The sequence below is a fragment of the Gigantopelta aegis genome, chromosome 5 (assembly GCF_016097555.1).
Source record: "Gigantopelta aegis isolate Gae_Host chromosome 5, Gae_host_genome, whole genome shotgun sequence".
Taxonomy (NCBI): Eukaryota; Metazoa; Mollusca; class Gastropoda; order Neomphalida; family Peltospiridae; genus Gigantopelta; species Gigantopelta aegis.
In genome coordinates, this window is record NC_054703.1 from 25668524 (window position 1) to 25693186 (window position 24663).

The 24663-nt window shown below is 38.9% G+C and overlaps 1 protein-coding gene across 1 annotated transcript in view; it reads right to left on the bottom strand.

Annotated features, from left to right (window-relative positions):
- The window catches only part of LOC121373545 (immunoglobulin superfamily DCC subclass member 3-like), a 74047-nt gene that overhangs the window by 35869 nt on the left and 13515 nt on the right, over positions 1 to 24663 (bottom strand). The window contains exon 2 of the mRNA XM_041500222.1: positions 10247 to 10567. Coding sequence (XP_041356156.1) covers positions 10247 to 10567 — 321 coding nt within the window. The remainder of the gene's footprint in view (positions 1 to 10246; positions 10568 to 24663) is intronic.

Below are 24663 nucleotides of genomic sequence, written 5' to 3' on the forward strand. Positions count from 1 at the left end.
TGTTGTGTGCAAAACGGCGGGAAATATGAATTGGGGAATGCACTGTATACAGTGTACAGTGTATCGACTGACGTGACGTCGGGCGAGATATCTCGCCTGCAGTACTCAGAAGGTTAAAGTTAAAGCAGTGAGGGATCCTTTAGATGCAATTTTAAAATAGAATATATACCATGGCCTAGCTAGCTATAATGTACCATCACAAAAACTGGTTGGAACTGTAAAAAAAAAACACATTCAAATTTTGTTCTTAATTAGTAAATTGAATTAAATTATTTAGCTGTAATTTGTTTTTATGTGTATGTAGTTCAAGGTATAATGCTACCATTTCAATAATTAAAAGTTAATAAATAATGTTCACAGGAAGCCGCCATCAAGCAACTTTGAGATCGTGCCTTTAAGACAACTTCGAGATCGTGCCTTTAAGACAACTTCGAGATCGTGCCTTTAAGACAACTTCGAGATTGTGCTTTTTAAACAACTTTGAGATTGTGCCTTTAAGATAACTTTGAGATTGTGCCTTTAAGACAAGATGCATTCCACTACTTCGTAAAGCACAAAAATAGAAAAAACACAACTGGATTGGTGGTAACCTGATGAATTGGTTTAGTATAGTGAGCTGATCGGCAGTAATGTTATTTTATTGCCTGTTATTCTGTTTTATTCACTAATGTAAAACCCATTTAAAAATAAAAGCCGAGATAACCTTTATTAAGATGTAACTACTTACCATACTAAAAAAATATATATAATAAAAGGTCCAATCTACATCAAGGGAGTTATTTCACACAAAGCAATAAAGACTTAAATATCTCGCCTATAAATACCATGAATTGATTTGGTGTACATAAATCACTACATGTACATGTGTGTGTGTGTGTGTGTGTGTGTGTGTGTGTGTATATATATATATATATATATATATATATATATATATATATATTAAAAGAATTGTTTTAACCTTTTGATTACTGCAGGCGAGATACCTCGCCCGACGTCACGCCAGTCAACATACTGTACACTGTATACAGTGCATTCCCCAATTCATATTTCCCACCATTTTGCACATGGCACTCACCGGAAACGGACCTGCCTCGGTGTATTGGTCTACAGGCTGGTAGGTACTGGGTTCGGATCCCAGTCGAGGCATGGACTTTTTTAATCCAAATACCGACTCCAAACCGTGAGTGAGTGCTCTGCAAGGCTCAATGGGTAGGTGTAAACCACTTGCACTGACCAGTGATCCATAACTGGTTCAACAAAGGCTATGGTTTGTGCTATCCTGCCTGTGGGAAGCGCAAATAAAAGATCTCTTGCTGCTAATCGGAAAGAGTAGCCTATGTAGTGGTGACAGCGGGTTTCCTCTCAAAATCTGTGTGGTCCTTAACCATATGTCTGAACCATATAACCGTAAATAAAATGTGTTGAGTGTGTCATTAAATAAAACATTTTTTTTTTTCTTTCACCGGAAACAGATGTATAATACAGGAAACTTGATTTCTTAACAAGATGGTGTCTTTTGTTTATATTTTTTTCAATTGAAAATACCGTGGAATTTTGAGTTCAAAACATGGTTTTCGGCAAGTATTTTCACTTGACAACAATGGCGGCACATCGCGGTCATTTTCAGGGATCGATAGCTGATTGTACAATTAACAGTATAAGAAACGTTTTCCACAACAATCAAAATTACAGAATTTATGAAGCACTCCTGATCAATGTTTTTATTATATAATTAAAGGGACATACTCTACTTTTTAAACACTAAGGCATATTTTTGACTATTATAGCCGTTTTTTGATGACTGAAATCACACTTTACTTAGATTTTATGGTTTAGATTATCACTTTCCGTACATTCAAAGTGTTTTTGGTCATCCTGGTGTTTTTAATAACACAAAATGCACTTCTCATAATTTTAAAAACGCACGTGCATCTGAGAAGTAACAGTTATGGAGTCGAGTTTTTGTTTACTTTCAGAGGGTATTTCACCACTTCAAAATCACAGATACATGTTTCACTCAATTGTAACTTTATCCAAATGTGTTACAGGTTTGTAGATTAAATAAACTTAGTATTTATTTTCACAGGTTCAAACTAGGGTGTGTCCCTTTAATTAATCACTGGGCCATCACATACTAAAAGGGTCTATAAAAGAAGTCCAGGTTAGAGGGGAGGAAGAAAGGAAAAGTTTTATTTAACGACACACTCAACACATTTTATTTACGGTTAGGCCAACAAAAAAAATAGGTGTTTTTCCAGTCGACCGACCGTCCCTAGTTTTGTTTCCTCTTAAACTGAAGAAAAAAAAATGAAAAAAATAATAATAATAATAAAAAATAAAAAAAAAGTAAAAATAAAAGAGGACAACATCACCAAACAAGAGTATTTCCTTCCTTGCACATTGTTTACATACTATTATACGATACATTTTGCACATGTAATTCCCTTCCGAAAAACATCGAGAAATTATGGAAAAGCTTTTGTAATAGAGTTCCTTCCCCTGATTAGCTACCACCGAACAGCTTGGTCGGTCACGGAAGTAACCGAATGTACGAACATAGCCTTGGTACAGGTTATTTCGATTAAATATAATCTTATCAATTCAGCTTAATTCTCGTCTTCACTTAAATCAACAGGTCTTATTATTAATGCATCTCAAATGTTTGCATAAAGTATTTAAATTAAGAACAACGAAATTAATACAAATGTCCCATTAATTTAAGGAAATACACAAACAGTGCATACCAACTACTACTACTACTACTACTACTACTACTACTACTACTACTACTACTACTACTACTACTACAACAACGACAACAATAATGATTAATGATCATAAATAATAATAATAATTTAAAAAAAAATAATAAAAAAATAAAAAACCCTACCCTAATTTTTGGGGGGATGCAATCGGAAACACACCTATTTTTTTTCTTTTAGGCCTTATATAACGTCAGATATATGGTTAAGGACCACATAGATATAGAGAGAAGAAACCCACTGTCCCTACTTCATGGGCTACTCTTTCCGATTAGCAGCAAGGGATCTTCTATATGCATCATCCTACAGACAGGGTAGTACACACCACAGCCTTTGTTATACCAGTTGTGGAGCACTGGCTGGAACGAGAAATAGCCCAATGGGGCCACCATCAACGGGGATCAATCCCACACCGACCACACATCTAGTGCTGGGGGGAATGAATACACGAAGTCAGACGCACTACAGTACAACTATAACAAAACGAGAAATAGCCCAATGGGGCCACCAACGGGGATAGATCCTAAACCGACCATGTGTCAAGCGAGTGCTTTACCACTGGGCTACGTCCCGCTCCTAGTTTAGAGGGAATTGCAGCTTACTGAGGGTCCTGGGTTTTATAGGTTTCACTGCATTGTGTTAATTACATTGTGTACGAGCATTCAAGGTAAATCAATACATGATTCAAAATGTATGTCAACACCTGTTCCTATGAAAAGAAATCAGGTCACTGAATAAATCTCAGCCAAGTTACAATAAAATCATGTTTTCGTTTTGTTCAACGAAAGAAAAGAAAGGTTTTATTTAAGGACACACTCAACACATTTTATTTACGGTTATATGGCGTTAGACATATGGTTAAGGACAACACAGATTTTGAGAGGGGGAACCCACTGTCGCCACTTCATGGGCTACGCTTTTCGATTAGCAGCAAGGGATCTTTTATATGCACCATCCCACAGACAGGATAGCACATACCACGGCCTTTGATATACCAGTCGTGGTACACTGGCTGGAACGAGAACTAGCCAAATGGGCATTTTGTTTAATACCCAGGGCTTCAGATTGCATCAAAAAAAGAAGAAGTTTGTTTTGTTTAAAGACACCACTGGAGCACATTGATTAATTAATTATCAGCTATTGGAATGAATGAATGAATGAATGAATGAATGAATGAATGTTTAACAACATCCCAGCATGAAAAATACATTGGCTATTGGGTGTAAAACTATGGTAAAGGCAATGTAAAAATTCAACAGTTAAATAAAAACAGTGTAAAGGACACCGTTAAAAATTAAAATACAAATATCACAGATAGATAAAATTAAAATTTAGAATAAGAGTCAGTATCACGTAGAAACTAATATAAGTTCTGGATGGAATCGAAAGAATTCCATCACATTTCTTTGACTAGATTTATCTTTTTGACCTGCTATTGGATGTCAAAACATTTGGTAATTCTGACTCGTAGTCATCAGAGGAAACCCCGCTACATTTTTCTTAATGCAACAATGGATCTTTTATATGCACTTTCACACAGACAGGATAACACATATCATGGCCTTTGTTCAGTTGTGGTGCACTGGTCGGAATGAGAAGAAAAAAAAAATAATCAGCTAAATGGATCCACCGAGGTGGTTTGATCCTGCGACGCACACACCTCAACCCACTGAGCTAAATCCCACCCCTTAGATTGCCCGAAACAATCACGCCCAAATTACGTACAAACATGCTGAGCTCAAAATATTCCACCTCCAAACCATTGAAATGTTAAGTTTAATTAGACTAACTTGAAATGCATTCCTGAATATTGACAACTCTACAGCAGCTGTTAATAACATTAACAGTACTGAAATAAACTGACCTTTCTGCACTCGGAAAAGATGAAAGTCCCTGTTACGCACAAATTAGTGAGATCTACAGCACTGGACACCACTAGAACACATTGATTATTTACATACTGTCTTAGCCAGGAAGCCTGTTACATTTTTCCATAGATCTTTAATATATGGGCCATTCCATGGTATTTGGTCCATGGGTGTGGAAATTTCAAAATGATCTGTTAAACTAACTCTTTATTATAGCTTAAAGTTAACACTCTTAACTTCTGATTTATTAATTATCGACTATATGATGTAAAAACAAATTGGTAATACTTCGTTGCAACCAGTGCACAACTGGTTAAAGATCGTGGTATGTGCTATCCTGTCTGTGGGAAAGTGCATATAAAAGATCCCTTTCTGCATTAGGATAAATGTAGCATGTTTCCTCTGATGACGTGTAAGAATTTCCAAATGTTTGACATTCAATAGCCGATGATGAATTAATCAGTGCTCTAGTGGTTTTGTTAAACAAAACAAATTTTAAACTTTAAATTGGTAATTCTGACACACAGTCTTCAAAAGAAATCCGCTACATTTTTCCATTAGTAGCAACCAATCGTATATGCATTGTTCAACACAGGACAGCACTTGCCACACCTTTGAAATACAAGTAGTGGGCCATTGGTTGGGACTGGATTTCTCTACGACCAAGTCTGGATAAAAAATCCCATGCCTCGACTGGGATCCGAACCCAGTACCTACCAGCCTGTAGACCGATGGTTTAACAACGACACCACCGAGGCCGGTAAATTCATGATTGCTTCCACGAACACTATCAACAAAGTACGTACTTCAACAATCTAATTAAAATTAGCTCCACTATTACATGTGGATCTAACACCAGCCAGTTGGAGCTCATGTCAACCAATCAAAACCTTACTTGCAGAATCCTGCCAGTGATTTAAAACTAACAACACTGCGTAGTCCCCAATGTCCAGGTAACATTTCGTCTGTAAATAATAATTTAAATACTGACCAATCACACTTCGCCTTTTATAACGTTATTTGGGAGCATACAAATTCTAAAAATATCGGGCGAGTCTATTTTAGTGGTCGCAGTACAGCGAACCATACCAATATGTACGGGGTGGGTTATCAGTCTTCAATTTTACATTAAAAATTATTTATTTATTTATAAAAACTAAAAAACTAAATTAGTCTTCAGTTTTACATTACAAATTATTTATTTTATAAAATAAAACATGTTTTAAGGCATTCGTAATTCACACGAAACATGTCGTATACCCTCAGGATAATTCGGAATGTTTTCAAATTATTTTTAAATCACTGGCAGGATTCTGTAAGTAAGGTTTTGATTGGTGGACATGAGCTCCAACTGGCTGGTGTTAGATCCACATGTAATAGTGGAGCTAATTTTAATTAGATTGTATCAGAGGGTACAATTATTTAACTTAAAATCTTCAAAATTAATGGATAACTTTTTCATAATTTTTAGAAAGATTATAGAAAAAGAACTTTTTAAAATTTGTCCAAATGCAGTGTCCAATTTTAAAACACATGAGGTAATTAAATTAAAGGTAACTAATTTGATTCACCTGATGGTCCGTTTTGTGTAGCTTATTATGTACTCAAACTTATTTTCTGGCAGAAAGCCTGAATGTTTAACATCCAGTAGATAATTTCAACCCCTGCAATAAGAAAATGTCACCAGCAAAAAAACATGCCTTAAATTTTTTTTCTAATATAGTCCACACCAAAAACCAACCTAGCATTTCCCATCAATTGCAGGGGCTGTAATTTATTAATTAATCAATGTGCTCTAATTGTGTCCTTAAACAAAACAACCTTTCAACCCCCACCCCCACCCCAGCTGACAGTGGTACTAATTTATGAACCTAATATCCACTGGCTTAAAAACGAATAGCCTAACCACTGAACAATCAAAGTCCATTTTCCACCTTCCCTTCATTACCTATATTCAAATGTCCAGTGCATAATGGCATTGCCTATTGATGTGGGTGAGTCCAATCTGATCTTCAGGGGCAACCACAGACCCAAGCTGGTGTTGGCACAAATGTTACACTGGCCAACTTGTCACTTGGACTGGTGCCAAAGGACTGACCAATGAAAAGCATCTGTTGTAGCAGAGCTTGCCAGAGCAAAGGTCACCACTTGTGAGTCACATACCTAATGGCAAGAACAGTTGGCTCTGAGAAACATTAAACCTTCAGTTACCGTAGCCAAGTGTTCGTCAAAACGTACACTATACATACACAATATATACATTTCGATATTTTTTATTTTTCAAACAGTAATGTTTAGTGATACCACATACAGGTAGTAATGTGAAACAGTACTTAGCTCCCACATACAATTTTTTTACCGGCCTCAGTGGCGTCGTGGTTAGGCCATCGGTCAACAGGCTAGTACGTACTGGGTTCGGATCCCAGTCGAGGCATGGGATTTTTAATCCAGATACAGACTCCAAACCCTGAGTGAGTGCTCCGCAAGGCTCAATGGGTAGGTGTAAACCACTTGCACAGACCAGTGATCCATAACTGGTTCAACAAAGGCCATGGTTTGTGCTATCCTGCCTGTGGGAAGAGCAAATACCACCATACTCCATTTATTAATGACAGTTTGTTAAAATAACTGAATTATGGCAATGGTCCATAATTCAAAAACTAAATAAGGTCCTTAAATCTGTGACAGTATGCCTTTAAAGTATGTGATCTAAAAAAATATCACTAACTTTGATTGTACTGAAAATGTAAGATATTATATGATAAATTAAGGTATTTTTTATTTTTCCAAATTTCTTTTGTTGCAAACTCAATGTTTTCCATTTCCAAGTACGAACAAACATAAATAGTTTTTAACCCACATCAAATTAAAGCTACATGTGGTAATTATATACACAGTTTAACAAACACTGACCATGTTTCATGGGCAATTACAAAGAATAAAAATCCAAACATTTTATTTAAATTTAAACTGAAACAAATACATTTTTCTTCAGCGACTTATATTTGCTAAGGACGTTTTCTGAACGTTTGAGAACGTGACTTATAAACTATAATGTTCAGTCATAGAAATAAGCACAATTTTCCACAAACACATCTAGAAATCTATTTGTCAAAATGTCAAAATAAATGGTTTGTTTTGTTCTAGTATACAACAATGTTTTTGGTCTGTTTTGTTCTAGTATAACGATGTTTTTCGGTCTGTTTTGTTCTAGTATAATGATGTTGTTTTTGGTTTGGTTTGTTCTAGTATAACAATGATGTTTTTGACTGCTCAAAATGAAACTGCACTGAAAATTTTCACTTGTTCATTGGTAATCATTGACGTCCCAATTTGTTTGTCCAAGATGATTTTCAATTGTCATGATAAATTAATACACTTGTGCTTATTTTAAACACTGCATTAGGGATTATAGGAGTCTATTTTTGTTCAGGCAGTTTTCTCAACTGAAAGGGTTGCCAGCTTGAACACCCAGGGTTTCTGTCAGAAGGTACGAAGGATAAAATTGCCGTTAAATCTTGGAAATTAATGGATAAGATTTTTATAATTTTTGGAAATAAGATAGTAAGAGAACTGCTGTTTAAAATTTGTCAAAGCATAAGAAAGTTAAAGTTTGTTTTGTTTAACGACACCACTAGAGCACATTGATTAATTAATGATCGGCTGTTGGATGTCAAACATTTGGTATTTCTGACTATTAATTATCAGACGAAACCTGCTACATTTTTCTTATTGCAGCAAGGGATCTTTTATATGCACTTTCCCACAGACAGAAAAGTACATACCACAGCCTTTGGCCAGTTGTGGTGCACTAGTTGGAACGAGAGAAAAAACACAATCAGTTATATGGATCCACTGTGGTGGTTCGATCCTGCGACGCAAGCACCTCAGGCGAGCACTCAACCAACTGAGCTAAATCCTGCACCTCAAAGAACGTGAAATGAAGAATTCTAAATTTAAAAAGATTTCAAAACCATAACCACCTAGTATGGGCAATTATGGGCGGTTTTAACCAGCCTCGGTGGCATCGTGGTTAGGCCATCGGTCTACAGGCTGGTAGGTACTGGGTTTCGGATCCCAGTCGAGGCATGGGGTTTTTAATCCAGATACCGACTCCAAACCCTGAGTGAGTGCTCCACAAGGCTCAATGGGTAGGTGTAAACCACTTGCACCGACCAGTGATCCATAACTGGTTCAACAAAGGCCATGGTTTGTGCTATCCTGCCTGTGGGAAGCACAAATAAAAGATCCCTTGCTGATAATCAGAAAGAGTAGCCCATGTAGTGGCGACAGCGGGTTTCCTCTCAAAATCTGTGTGGTCCTTAACCATATGTCAGATGCCATATAACCGTAAATAAAATGTGTTGAGTGTGTCGTTAAATAAAACATTTCTTTCTTTCTTTTTTTATTATGTATCCTCAAATTATTTTCTGGCAGAATTTTGGAGCGTCTTTTTTTGCTACCTAGGCAGTTTTCTCGGTCCCGTCCCATGAAGCGATCTTAGCGCTAAGATCAGCGCAAGTCCATAAGGTGATCTTAACACTAACATCATTTCGTGGAATAGGGCCTAAAATGCAAGGGTTGTTGGTTTGAACAACCCCACTCACAACCAAAATGCTTTTTAAATTGACCACCGACTTCACTATTGACTGCTCCAAGCGAAAATTTCACATTATATGACCATACTGATACTGATACATGAAAACACTTGTAGACCTCTTAAAATTGTGTAGAGATCTCTGAAACTTTCGAAAATACTGAACAAAATGTTCCACTGACCAAAGGGATTTTAAAAACTATATAAAAATTTGACTAACAACTTTGCATACTTGTAAGCAAGCCCTGCCGATTTTTTAGTATGGGAAGCACTTTACAGACTTAAAATTGTGTAACAATGTCTGAAACTTGACTAGCGAATTGCGACACGATACTGAACAAAATGTTCCCTCACAACAAAAAAAGGGATTATTTAAAAATATTTTAAAATTTGACTCACAACTTCATCACTTACCTGCAAGCTCTAAGCGAACATTTGACATTATGATCCTGCCGATATTGTTTCATGTAAACATCTATAGACACCTAAAAATTGTGTAGCGATATCAGAAACTTGCGTAGCTGAACAAAATGTCCCTGGATCGACACCCGTTCTTAATCAAAACTGATTAAAAAACAAAATTAAAATTTGACTAACAATTTCACTTATTTGCAAGCTCTAAGCAAACTATGACCCTGCTGATTTTGTTGCATAAAAACACCTACAGACCCTTAAAAATTGTGCAGCGATATCAGAAACTTGTGTAGCTGAATGAAAATGTCCCTGGACAACCCTGTTTACAACCAAACGTGATTTAAGAACTAAATTAAAATTTGACTAACAACTTCACTTTGAACAGGGCTAGCTCTGGATGCACAAAACAATTCGCCAAATTGTCTATTAAACTTCAAAAAGTGCATAAATTGTCAGTTATTTTCTAAAAAAATGGCAATTATTACATGAAATTATTTCGCCAAACCAATTTTTTTTTCGCAAACTGCTTTTCAAAATTTGCAAATTGGCGAATTTGGCAAGTGCCAGAGTCAGCCCTTTAAAATTTAAGTAAAACCTTCACTTACTTGCAAGCTCTAAGCGAACGTTCCGCACTATGACCCTGCCAATATTGTTGCGCACAAAGCATCTGTAGATCCCTTCATGCTGCGGCTTCGCACGCCGTATGTACAACGATCCATTCTGGTACAAGCGAATCCAGGGCCTGAAGTTTTTCACATTTAGCTGTGTGCGGCCCTTGTACCACTCAAAGCGGAGCTTGCCGCTGTCGGGTGGGGCTGTCACAGAACAGTTTAAGAGCACATGACTCTTCTTCTGGACGATCAGGTGGTGCGACTCCTGAGAGAAGGCAATCTTCATCGCCACGGCATCGTCGGTGGTCCCATCCACTGAAATAAACACAACAAAACATTTTTTAATTAATTTATTTTTTTATTATTATTTTTTTTAACCTTCTGACTACTGCAGTGAGATATCTCGCCCGACGTCATGCCAGGAACATACTGTATAATGTATACTGTGCATTACCCAAATTAATATTTCCAGCCATTTTGCATACGACACTCACAGGAAGTGATTTTTCTTGACAGGAAATAGTTTATTTTACAGCAAGTTAGCTTTTGTTTGTTGTTTTTCAGTGGAAAATAGCTTGGAATTCTTAGTTCAAAGAGTGGTTTTCGGCAAGTATTTTCGCTTGACAACAATGCAGCACGTCGTGGTCATTTTCAGGGATCGATAGCTGATTGTGACAGCTAATTTGACAATAAATATGATCAAAGTTAGGAAAAATGCTGTGGGCTTCCTCTGTTGACTACAAATCAGAATTACGAAGTGTTTGACATCCAATAGCCGATGATTAATTAATCAATGTGCTCTAGTGGTGTTGTTAAACAAAACAAACTTTCCAATAGCAGATGATTAATAAATAAATGTGCTCTAGTGGTGTTGTTAAACAAAACAAACTTTCCATTAGCAGATGATTAATAAATCAATATGCTCTAGTGGTGGTGCTAATCAAAAACTAATGATCCACTAACACAATCATTTCAGGCAAGCGCTCTACCAACTGAGCTTTATTCCGTCACACGTTTTTATTACTGACAACAGAATATTGCGCAAGAACCTGTTCCTAAATCGGTTAACATCTTTAAAATCAGGCAAATCATGCATAAGCTCTAAAATTAAAAATTGCAAAATCTTTCTAGGATGGATCTTTTAAAACATCTGATGCTACAATTTTGTCATTAGTCTTTCAAGGTGCCATAAACAATACTTTTTAAAACAAATTTAAAAAACAGTTGGGACATGTTTAGTTTCACGAAACAAAATACACAAACTTAGTTACGTGCACATTGGGAATTAGAATTAAGTAAGCTGCATCAAGTCTTTACTAATGGAAGTATTTTCTTTAAGTACTGGCTTGGCAACAAGCCACGATTCACAGGCATTAAATAAACATTCATACGGACACCATGGGAGATCCAACTCATTCACAAAAACCTACATGCTGTAGTACAAGCACAGGGCTCGAAACTCGCCAAAATAATATGGTGGCCCCAAAAATAATAATGGATGTTGGCAAATTATGGTAAGAAAAAAAAAAGGTTGTTTTCTTCAATGACATCACTGGAGCACATTGATTAATTAATCATCGGCTATTGGATGTCAAACATTTGGTAATTCTGACTAGTAGTCATTAGAAAGAAAGAAGTGTTTTATTTAACGATGCACTCAACACATTTTATTTACGGTTATATGGCGTCAGACATGTGGTTAAGGACCACACAGATTTTGAGAGGAAACCCTCTGTCGCCACTACATGGGCTACTCTTCCGATTAGCAGCAAGGGATCTTTTATATGCACTTTCCCACAGAAAGGAAAGCACATACCACGACCTTTGTCCAGTTGTGGTGCACTGGTTGGAATAAGAAAAAACCCTATCAGCTGAATGGATCCACCAAGGTGGTTCGATCCTGCAACGCAAGTACCTCAAGCAAGCACTCAACTGACTGAGCTAAATCCAGCCCAATTATGGTAAGAGAACCACGAGCAACACTGTAATGTGGAATACAAATATTAATAGTGGGTCATATGTTATAGCTCTAAAGAAGATCGCCCACATAATATTATTTGGGTGATTAACGCCATTATTTAAGCCACCCAAATGGGACATCAGTCTCATTTGGCGACCTGGCCACAGGCCGTTTCAAGCCCTGTAGCAGAGTCAATTTTTGCTTGCTTGTTTTGGTTTTGTTTTCTTTTGTTTCAAAAGGAAAGAAATGGTTGTTAAACACTTCAGTGCCCAGTTTTTCAAAGCTATCTCAACACTACGACATCGTATTCTATGGCGTGTGTCATTGTGACATCGTAGTTTACGACAGTTTTACTCATTCACAAAAACCTAGCAGTCAATGTACATACTACAACATTTCAAGGCCCAGTTTTTTGAAGCTATCTCAACATTACGATATCGTAAAACCAATGTAGGATGTGGCATGTCGTCGTGACATCGTAGCTTACAAGTTTTACTCATTCATATAAACTTGGCACAGACAGTGTGCACGTTGGTTTTGTTCTTTTTTTTTAAGGAAAGAAATGCTTCTTAAACAACATTTCATGGCTCAGATTTCTTAAGCTATCTCAAAACTACGATATCGTAAAACCACCATAGGCTGTGACATGCATCACTGATCATGGCATATGTCATTGTGACATCATAGTTTATGACAGTTTTATGATATCGTACATCGATAAGACGTCTTCAAAAATCTGTAGTCAAGACATTTTTTAAACTACAGTACTTTGTGTCTAATGTACATAGGCTATTGCAGACATTGATCTTGAGGAAATAGTTTTTTTACAACTCAGAAGGGTCTTTGAAAATTCTGAGAATGATCATTTCGACCAAACATACCTTTAACTCGCGCAAATCTAAGTTTGAGTAACCTCTCTCTCATTGGTACATTCAATTTAGGACAGTAGTTATATGTATATAGGGGGCTACACACAAAAAATTTAGGGTTACCCGACTTTATCTACGTAAGCTATAAATGAATTAAAACGTATGCAGATTTTCAATACTTTTTTTTTTTTGCTTAACGACACCACTAAAGCACATTGACTTATTAATAATCAACTACAGGATGTCAAACATTTGGTAATTTTGATACAGTCTTAGAGAGGAAACCCGCTTAATTTTTCTATTAGCAAGGGATCTTTTATATGCACCATGCAATAGACAGGATAGCACATACCACAGCCTTTTATATACCAGTCATGGTGCACTGGCTGGAATGAGAAAGAGCTCAAATCCTAGATTGACAGTGCATCAAGCGAAAAAAAAATTGGGGGGGGGGGGGGGGGGTGTATATTTGTTTATCTGTAAAAATATCCATCGCGGGTGAATTTGAAAGTAGAGTCTGGCAACCTCAAGCCGTACCACTATTTTTTACACTGAGCCGCCCCTGGTTCCGGTACCGAAATATACTGATGGAATTTTTTTTTAGTAAAAAGCAAACACAAACATTGACTGCAACCAAACCCCTCATCCACAGTATGAGGAAGTTTAACCATGTTACTAGCATGCGATGCCACAGTACTGACATTCAGTCCAACAGTGATCCATAACTGGTTCAACAAAGGCTATGGTTTGTGCTATCCTGCATGTGGGAAGCGCAAATAAAAGATCCCTTGCTGCATGTTGTAAAAGAGTAGCCTATGTGGTGACAGCGGATTTTCGCTAAAAAGCAGTGTCGGAATGAACATATATTTGACGTCCAATAGCCGATGATAAGATAAAAAATCAAGGTGCTCTAGTGGCGTCGTTAAATAAAACAAACTTTTTTACTGTATTTAATATAGACCTAATTACTCCGTTTAGTGAAATCATTTTGGTCTCAAATTCCGCGTGTTCCCATATTTCTTTCCATCAAGTGTATCTATATGTAGTAACAAATATGCAGCTTAGCACAAAATACTCTGGGCACAGTAATTATAGGTGAACTGCAACACATTTATCAAGTTTACAATTCACATTATTATTACAATAGAACTGCTTAACACACAACCCGATACCTTGTTATTCATTCCCATTACTTTTCTTATGTATATTCTAATGTATAGGCTTTAGTTTGTACTGGAATAACACCCAAATGATCAACATTCAGTTGTTAGGTTTGTTTTTCTCCAGTAAGATAGGACTTAATCTTGACAGCAAAATTAATGTTTTCTTCCCCCGAAAGTCGGCTCAAGTCGCCAATTCATTATCAGTGGTGAGAAAGAAAGAAAGAAATGTTTTATTTAACGATGCACTCAACACATTTTATCTACGGTTATATGGCGTCAGACATATGGTTAAGGACCACACAGATTTTGAGAGGAAACCCACTGTTGCCACTACATGGGCTACTCTTCCGATTAGCAGCAAGGGATCTTTTATTTGCCCTTCCCACAGGCAGGATAGCACAAACCATGGCCTTTGTTGAAACAGTTATGGATCACTGGTCGGTGCAAGTGGTTTACACCTACCCATTGAGCCATGTGGAGCCATGTGGAGCACTCACTCAGGGTTCGGAGTCGGTGTCTGGATTAAAAATCTCATGCCTCGACTGGGATCCGAACCCAGTACCTACCAGCCTGTAGACCGATGGCCTACCACAATGCCACCGAGGCCGGTACTAGTTTGTACTGGAATAACACCCAAATGATCAACATTCAGTTGTAAGGTTTGTTTTTCTTCAGTAAGATTGGACTTAATCTTGACAGCAAAATTAATGTTTTCTTCCCCGAAAGTCGCCAATTTATTATCAGTGGTGAGAAGTCTAAAGTCATTGTAATAGTTTGGACCTAATCTGATTTCAAAATGGAATGGAATGTTTTATTTAACAATGCACTCAACACATTTTAGTTACGCTTATCTGGCATCGGACCACACAGATATTGAGAGAGGAAACCCACGGTCGCCACGCCAGAGGGTAAAACGTGTATGGCGTCATACCCATAAAATTTTGCTGACTTTTTTTTTTAAGTTAACCTTTTGACAAAACGAATTACTCTTATCATTACTGTGTGATTTTTTCAACCAAACCCCAAAATTAACCCATTTTCTTTCTGGTGATTGTGGTTGCATTCAATTTCATATCTCTGGCAGAAACACTGGCAAGGGATCTTTTATATGCACCATCCTACAGACAGGATAACACATACCACGGCCTTTGATAAACCAGTCGTAGTGCACTGGCTGGAACGCGAAATAGCCTAATGGGCCCACCGACGGAGATCGATCCCAGACCGATCGCACATCAAGCGAACGCTTTACCACTGAGCTATGTCACGCCCCCGATTTAAAAAATGAAATCACACAGAGGGCAAGACTCCGACTTGTTTAGTCATACCTCACTTGTCACCTTGTCCCTGTATGTAAGTTAAGTGTTTTTACTTTGGCACAAGACTGTACATCGAGGCATGTCCCACCGTTTGTTGTGACCAGTCAAGTGTCGTTAATCCTCGGCCATATTCATTTCAGTAATTTATGCCAGAACATACTAATTATTAGTTTTATTTTAACATAACAATTCATTCTCAACTACTTAATAATATCACGTTTTTGATTTGTTTACATTTTATCACTGTAAGTATTATGTTATATTTTTAAAAAATTATGATTAGAACACGGAACATGGCGAAGCAGTACGAAATGTACTGATAAATGGTCATTTGACCTATTTTTATAAAAGTTCTCCAACTTCTTCAATTTTAGATTAGAGGCTGGGAAGATTTTATGGGAAACAAAGTACTTGATTTGTGGTATTGTCCAGGGCCCGTTCCAAGATCTAAGATCACCCTAAGTGCATATGTTAGCTGCACAGTTGCGGCGATCTTAGGGCCAAGATTGCTTCGTGGTAGGAGGCCCAGGTATTTTAAACCTGAGCTAGCTCTGGGCAAGGAGAAAATTTTGTCAAATTATCTATTAAATTTTTAAAAGTAGTAGAAATATTTTGTAATTTTGACAAATGTGAGAAAAGCCGCACCATTTTTCCATTACTAGCTGATGATTAACAGGCATTTTGAGAGTACTGCTAAAGCAATACATGGCCCCTACCAGGCCTAACAATTTTTTCTATCTGCTAAATTCTGAAAAGTGGGTAAATCAACTTGATCGCGAGAGAGAGAGAGAGAGAGAGAGAGAGAGACAGACAGAAAGAGCGATAGAGAAAGACACAGAGAGAGAGAGAGAGCGACAGAGAGAGAGCAAGCAAGCGAGCAAGCTGGGGGAAAGTGGATATGCTGTAGGTCACGCCATGGAATACCTCTTTGAGCCAAGGTCAACAGGCCTGACTTATATTGGTGGCTGAATATACTTACTACATGGGAGGATGGAGAGCGTGCACAAACGCGCGTGCACACACACACACATATATATATATATATATATATATATATATATACATATATACATACATACATATATACATACATATACATACATATACACAACACATACTGAAACACACACACATAGCACACAGCACACAAAATAAACATACATATAAATACAACACAGACCGAAACACACACACACACAGATAAACACATGGCATCAAGTTACATCATTATGGAATATGGAGCATTTTTAGGATAAAAGAAAATGAAATATGTGTATTTCAAACTAATTTATTGTACTTTTAATAATAAGAAGAACTGGTTTAGTCGTAGATTTACGTTTACGTGCAAAACTTGGCTTACGATGTTTTGTGAAATTGGGCCCTGGTTTATAATCCATATGCGTATACATATATAGGGAAACCTCTCAAAATTGGACCCCCTGTAAACCGGAATTCCTTCAAAACCGGACCCCCTGTAATCTGGAATTCCCTCAAAACCGGACCCTCTGTAAACCGAAATTCCCTCAAAACCGGACCCTCTGTAAACCGGAATTCCCTCAAAACCAGACCCTCTGTAAACCGAAATTCCCTCAAAACCGGACAGCCCTGTAAACCGGAATTCCCTCAAAACCGGACTTTTTTCTAGGGCCCTTTTGAAATATATGTACAAAAGAGAACCTCTCTAAACTGGATACCTCTTAAAACCAGACTTTTTATTTGGTCCCGAGGGTGTCCGGTTTAGGAGAGTTTCACTGTATGTAATCTGTAATCTGCACCAATCACTTTCTAATGGTCGAGTAACCTAGCAACCTCGGTACAGTTCAGTTAGGTGGAGGGACGTAGCCCAGTGGTAAAGTGTTCGCTTGATGCGCGGTCGTTCTAGGATCGATCCCCGCCAGTGGACCTAATGGGCTATTTCTCGTTCCAGCCAGTGCTTCACAACCGGCGTAACAAAGGCAGTGGTATGTACTATCCTGTCTGTTGGATGGTACATATAAAAGATCCATTGCTGCTAATCGAAAATGTCTTCACTGTGACAGCAAATGTCCGACACCATATAACCATAAATAAAATGTGTGGAGTGCGTCATTAAATAAAACACTTCCTTCCTTTCTTCCTCCACACATGTATACGCGTATCCGATCAATCCAGGCATTATGGATTTTATTTATATATATATATATACGCACACAGATAAATGGAATTTGTGCCATAGTCATACAACTGGAAACAAATAATATTTTATGTTATGCCTAAGAACAAATAGTTCAAGAACTTAATTGTTTAATCAAGCGTCCTGTTGTTGGACTCAAAGCAATCGGATTTGGCTATACCCTGCCAAGCTGGTCACGATATTTTCCAGCCATTGCATTTCATGCTTATACATCCAATTATGGTTCTAGCAGGCTGTCCTGGGCACAAACGTCCGCTATCTATTAATGGGCAGGATGAAGCCCAATGGTAAAGCAATCGCTTAATGTGCAGTTAGTCTGGGATCGATCCCCGTCATTGGACTATTTCTCTTTCCAGCCAGTGCACCACGACTGCTATATCAAAGGCAATAGTACGTGCTATCCTATCTGTGGAATGGTGCATATAAAACTTAAAAGATCATTTGCTACTAATGGAACAATGTAGTAGAATTACTCTCTAAGACTCTCTAAGACTACAATGTGCTGTAGTGGTGTCGTTAAACAATATGGAAATGAACGCAATCACAGTCAACAGAGGGTATTGGGGAACCTCCCCCAGAATGAAAATGGATTACCTTTTGGGATAGGGTTAAAAAAAAATCATACAGTAATAATATACGTAATTAATTTTCTCAAAAGGTTAACTTAAAAAACAAATCTGCAAAATAATTAGGGTATGGTGCCATACCCATTTTACCCTCTGACAAAGACACACCCCCCCCCCCCCCCCCCAACTATTGTTTTATCAAAATGTAAAAGTTTGTTTTATTTAACGACGCCACTAGAGCACATTGATTTTTTATCTTATCATCGGCTATTGGACGTCAAATATATGGTCATTCTGACACTGTTTTTTAGAGGAAACCCGCTGTCACCACATAGGCTACTCTTTTTCAACAGGCAGCAAGGGATCTTTTATTTGCGCTTACCACAGGCAGGATAGCACAAACCATGGCCTTTGTTGAACCAGTTATGGATCACTGGTCGGTACAAGTGGTTTACACCTACCCATCGAGCCTTGCGGAGCACTCACTCAGGGTTTGGAGTCGGTATCTGCATTAAAAATCCCATGCCTCGACTGGGATCCGAACCCAGTACCTACCAGCCTGTAGACTGATGGCCTAACCACTACGCCACCGAGGCCGGTCAAAGGCATCGGCACATGTAGGTCCTGTCCTGTCTGTGGAAAGGATCACTTGCTATTAAATTAATGGGGAAATCCCAGACGAGACCAGGCATCAAGTGGGCACTTTACTTCTGTGATATGTTCTGCCCCTTTGTTTTTCATCAAGAAAAAAACATTAAAGAGACATTCCTGAGTTTGCTGCATTGTAAGATGTTTCCGACTAATATAATATTTCTACGATTAAACTTAAATATTAAATATATTTTTTTGTTTAGAATACGAGTCTGTATATTCAATGTGTTTCTGGTCGTCTTAATATTTGTAAGAAACCCAAACTGAATTTTGTCTTCAAAGAATTTTGTTTGACACGTTTAATAAACAGCCACTAATATGGTATGCAAAAAATATATATTTGATATGTAATTAGAATCATTAAAAAGTCTCTTTTAGTCAATAACATATTAAAAAGTGCAGCAAACTCGGTAATGTCCCTTTAAATAGTTTTTAGAAGTATAATTAACAGTGATAGAAATAAGCAAACATTTTCACTAGTTCTCCGAACAAGTACATCTACGAATCTACTTGTCCGTCAATATTTTCACTTCTTCAAATAAATGGTTTTTATCATTCAAGTGCAAGGACAATGTTTTTGGATGCTCAAAATGAAACTGCATTGAAAAATTGTACTTGTCCATTTAGGACAACCATTGAGTAAAATGTGTTTGTTCCGTGTAGGGGGGGGGGGGGGGCTCATGACTACATATCAGAATTACCAAATGTTTGACATCCAACAGCCGATGATTAATTAATCAGTGTGCTCTAGTAGTGTCGCTAAACAAAACAAATTTGTCAGTGAAAGCGCCACTGTTCTCCTAGGAGTCGTCCTACATACACGTCATTCCAGAAAATAAGTTTCCAGAGCCTCTCCATCGATTATGATCAAACCATCTAAGCCCAGTAGTAGGTGCGGAGTCCTTATAACTCAAATCCTTATTATGTTTATGCAATTCCAACCGACCGTGTAATTTAAAGTGGACCATTTGGTGCAAACCAATTACAACCTATGATCAATGATGAAAGTTAAACAAGTTTTGTTTTGTTTAACAACCGACAGCAAATCAATGGTGAAATTCTGGGTCTCATTTTACGAAGCGCTCTTAGCGCTAACGCTAGCTATGCATTTAAGGTGGTCCTAGACCTAAGATCACTTTGTAAAACGGGCCACCATGGGCACGACGCACCGAGAGCCACAAACTCCAAGCTAGCTATGCATTTAAGGTGGTCCTAGACCTAAGATCACTTTGTAAAATGGGCCACCATGGGCACGATGCACCGAGAGCCACAAACTCCAAGCTAGCTATGCATTTAAGGTGGTCCTAGACCTAAGATCACTTTGTAAAACGGGCCACCATGGGCACGACGCACCGAGAGCCACAAACTCCAAGCTAGCTATGCATTTAAGGTGGTCCTAGACCTAAGATCACTTTGTAAAACGGGCCACCATGGGCACGACGCACCGAGAGCCACAAACTCCAAGCTAGCTATGCATTTAAGGTGGTCCTAGACCTAAGATCACTTTGTAAAACGGGCCACCATGGGCACGACGCACCGAGAGCCACAAACTCCAAGCTAGCTATGCATTCAAGGTGGTCCTAGACCTAAGATCACTTTGTAAAACGGGCCACCATGGGCACGACGCACCGAGAGCCACAAACTCCAAGCTAGCTATGCATTTAAGGTGGTCCTAGACCTAAGATCACTTTGTAAAACGGGCCACCATGGGCACGACGCACCGAGAGCCACAAACTCCAAGCTAGCTATGCATTTAAGGTGGTCCTAGACCTAAGATCACTTTGTAAAACGGGCCACCATGGGCACGACGCACCGAGAGCCACAAACTCCAAGCTAGCTATGCATTTAAGGTGGTCCTAGACCTAAGATCACTTTGTAAAACGGGCCACCATGGGCACGACGCACCGAGAGCCACAAACTCCAAGCTAGCTATGCATTTAAGGTGGTCCTAGACCTAAGATCACTTTGTAAAACGGGCCACCATGGGCACGACGCACCGAGAGCCACAAACTCCAAGCTAGCTATGCATTTAAGGTGGTCCTAGACCTAAGATCACTTTGTAAAACGGGCCACCATGGGCACGACGCACCGAGAGCCACAAACTCCAAGCTAGCTATGCATTTAAGGTGGTCCTAGACCTAAGATCACTTTGTAAAACGGGCCACCATGGGCACGACGCACCGAGAGCCACAAACTCCAAGCTAGCTATGCATTTAAGGTGGTCCTAGACCTAAGATCACTTTGTAAAACGGGCCACCATGGGCACGACGCACCGAGAGCCACAAACTCCAAGCTAGCTATGCATTTAAGGTGGTCCTAGACCTAAGATCACTTTGTAAAACGGGCCACCATGGGCACGACGCACCGAGAGCCACAAACTCCAAGCTAGCTATGCATTTAAGGTGGTCCTAGACCTAAGATCACTTTGTAAAACGGGCCACCATGGGCACGACGCACCGAGAGCCACAAACTCCAAGCTAGCTATGCATTTAAGGTGGTCCTAGACCTAAGATCACTTTGTAAAACAGGCCACCATGGGCACAACGCACCGAGAGCCACAAACTCCAAGCTAGCTATGCATTTAAGGTGGTCCTAGACCTAAGATCACTTTGTAAAACAGGCCACCATGGGCACAACGCACTGAGAGCCACAAACTAGCTATGAATCTTAGATCACTTTGTAGAACGGACCACGGTTGCATGGGCCCATATTCTCGAAGCAATCTTATCCTACGAAATCTTAAAATGATCCTAATCTATGACGTCACTATGGTGTGTGCTGCAGTGACGTCACAACCTACTATCGTTTTACGATTTCATAGCGCTGAGATGGCTTCGTAAAACGGGGACCTGATTCCCAACGCTAGGTATAAGACAGTGGTCGGTGCAGTGACATTTCCAGTGGGCATAGGATTGGAGCCAGTATCGGGACTTGAACTGAGCACCATGCACCCAGCCATAAACTTCAATGTTCTAACCGGAGGGCCACCTAGCTAATATTCTAGTGTATGTCTACAACATAGCTCAGGCATTGCCACCCAAAAGGAAACAACTTTGTTATGAAGAATAAACATAGCACTGAAACCAGCACCATGCACCCAGCCATAAACTCCAATGTTCCAACCAAAGGGCCACAAGCTAATACCCTAATGTATGTCTACGCAATGTGACCTCAGGCACTGCCAACCAAAGGGCCACAAGCTAATACCCTAATGTATGTCTACGCAATGTGACCTCAGGCACTGCCAACCAAAGGGCCACAAGCTAATACCCTAATGTATGTCTACGCAATGTGACCTCAGGCACTGCCAACCAAAGGGCCACAAGCTAATACCCTAATGTATGTCTACGCAATGTGACCTCAGGCACTGCCAACCAAAGGGCCACAAGCTAATACCCTAATGTATGTCTACGCAATGTGACCTCAGGCACTGCCAACCAAAGGGCCACACGCTAATACCCTAATGTATGTCTACGCAATGTGACCTCAGGCACTGCCAACCAAAGGGCCACACGCTAATACCCTAATGTATGTCTACGCAATGTGACCTCAGGCACTGCCAACCAAAGGGCCACAAGCTAATACCCTAATGTATGTCTACGCAATGTGACCTCAGGCACTGCCAACCAAAGGGCCACACGCTAATACCCTAATGTATGTCTACGCAATGTGACCTCAGGCACTGCCAACCAAAGGGCCACAAGCTAATACCCTAATGTATGTCTACGCAATGTGACCTCAGGCACTGCCAACCAAAGGGCCACAAGCTAATACCCTAATGTATGTCTACGCAATGTGACCTCAGGCACTGCCAACCAAAGGGCCACAAGCTAATACCCTAATGTATGTCTACGCAATGTGACCTCAGGCACTGCCAACCAAAGGAAAGTAACTAGGTCATGAAGAAAAGTCAAGTTTGTTTTATTTAACGATGCCACTAGAGCGCAATGATTTTTTTATAGGTCATGAAGAATAAACACAGGATTGAAGCCAGTACCAAGACTCAAACCCAGCACCACCACCATAAACTTCAATGTTCTAACCAGAGGGCCACAGTGTGATCTCAGGCATGGCCACCCAAAGGGAAGTAACTTGGTCATGATGAATAAACACAGGATTGGAGCCAGTATCGGGACTCGAACCCAGAACCACACCATCAACACCAATGTTCTAACCAGAGGGCCACAATGTGATCTCAGGCACGGCCACCCAAAGGGAAGTAACTTGGTCATGATGAATAAACATATCTAAAGCTGTTATGTACAGGGAATGCCGTGAGCACGTGTGTGGTCAACCAAAGCAAATATCTCACGGGTGCAGTCAACCGTAGCAAATCCCCAACACAGGTGCAGTGAAGCATGCCCAGTAATCCTACACCGATGATCATTAGCCGCACATTAAAACAGGTTAATAAACATGCAGCAGTCGTTTGCTACCTACCTATAGTCCGTCCCACGGGAAACGCACTTTTTTCATGCTATGTAATTCACTACAATTTATTCATTTCTGAGCCGATTGTTTTCTAAATTGGATACAAAACTAGTATTTTTCTGCTATTTTCAAAACACTTTAACTTTTCTTCTTACGTCGAACAAAACTGAAATTATTTACAAAAAACATGTTTATAGCATGATGGGACGGACTATACGTACAGTTATGTTTATTGCCACTGGATGCACTGGTCTTATGGCCCACTAATTAGTACGTTTTCATTTAATTAAAACCCAATTTCATTGCTTACATCCAATTAGGATTCAAGCACGCTGTCCTGGGCACACACCTGAGCTAACCAGGGCAGTCGGAAGGAAGGAAGAAATGTTTTGTTTTATTTACCTCCACAGAGTAAGAGCCTCTACCAGGATTTGAACCACTTACCTACCAGTCTCATGTCTGATTGCTTAAACAAATACCAGCCAGTTCTGTGATTATAAACAAAACACTCCATTCTTTTTCTCTTAAAGGGACATTCCTGAGTTTGCTGCATTGTAAGATGTTTCTCTTAAAGGGACATTCCTGAGTTTTCTGCATTGTAAGATGTTTCTCTTAAAGGGACATTCCTGAGTTTGCTGCATTGTAAGATGTTTCTCTTAAAGGGACATTCCTGAGTTTGCTGCATTGTAAGATGTTTCCAACTAATAAAAAATTTCTACGATTAAACTTACATATTAAATATATTTTCTTGTTTAGAATATCAGTGTCTATATATTCAATGTTTTTCTGATCGTCTTAATATTTGTAAAAAGCCCAAACTGGATTTTGTCTTCAAATAATTTTGTACGTACGAAAAATCTTTTTTAGGAAATAAAATGAAATTTAACCTAGTACAAATATTACAACGATCAGAAACATGTTTAATATACAGCCATTAACATTTTATGCAGAAAAATATATTTGATTATGTAATTAGTCATCAAAAAGTATCTGTTTGTCGATAACATCTTAGAAATTGCAGCAAACTCAGGAATGTCCTTTTAACTTTTACACAGATTAACAGAATTCAGATTTTTCTAAGTGGGAACCGGTACCAGGGTATAAACCTACCAGCCTAAGTCCTGATGCATTAACCACTACACCACTCCTTTCTTTTAACTTATATAGAAAATTCAGAATTCTCAAGAGCCAGTAACAGGGTGCGAACCCAGTACCTACCAGCCTTTAGTCTGATGCCGTAACCACTACATCACTAACATAACAAAGCACAGCGTTGTTA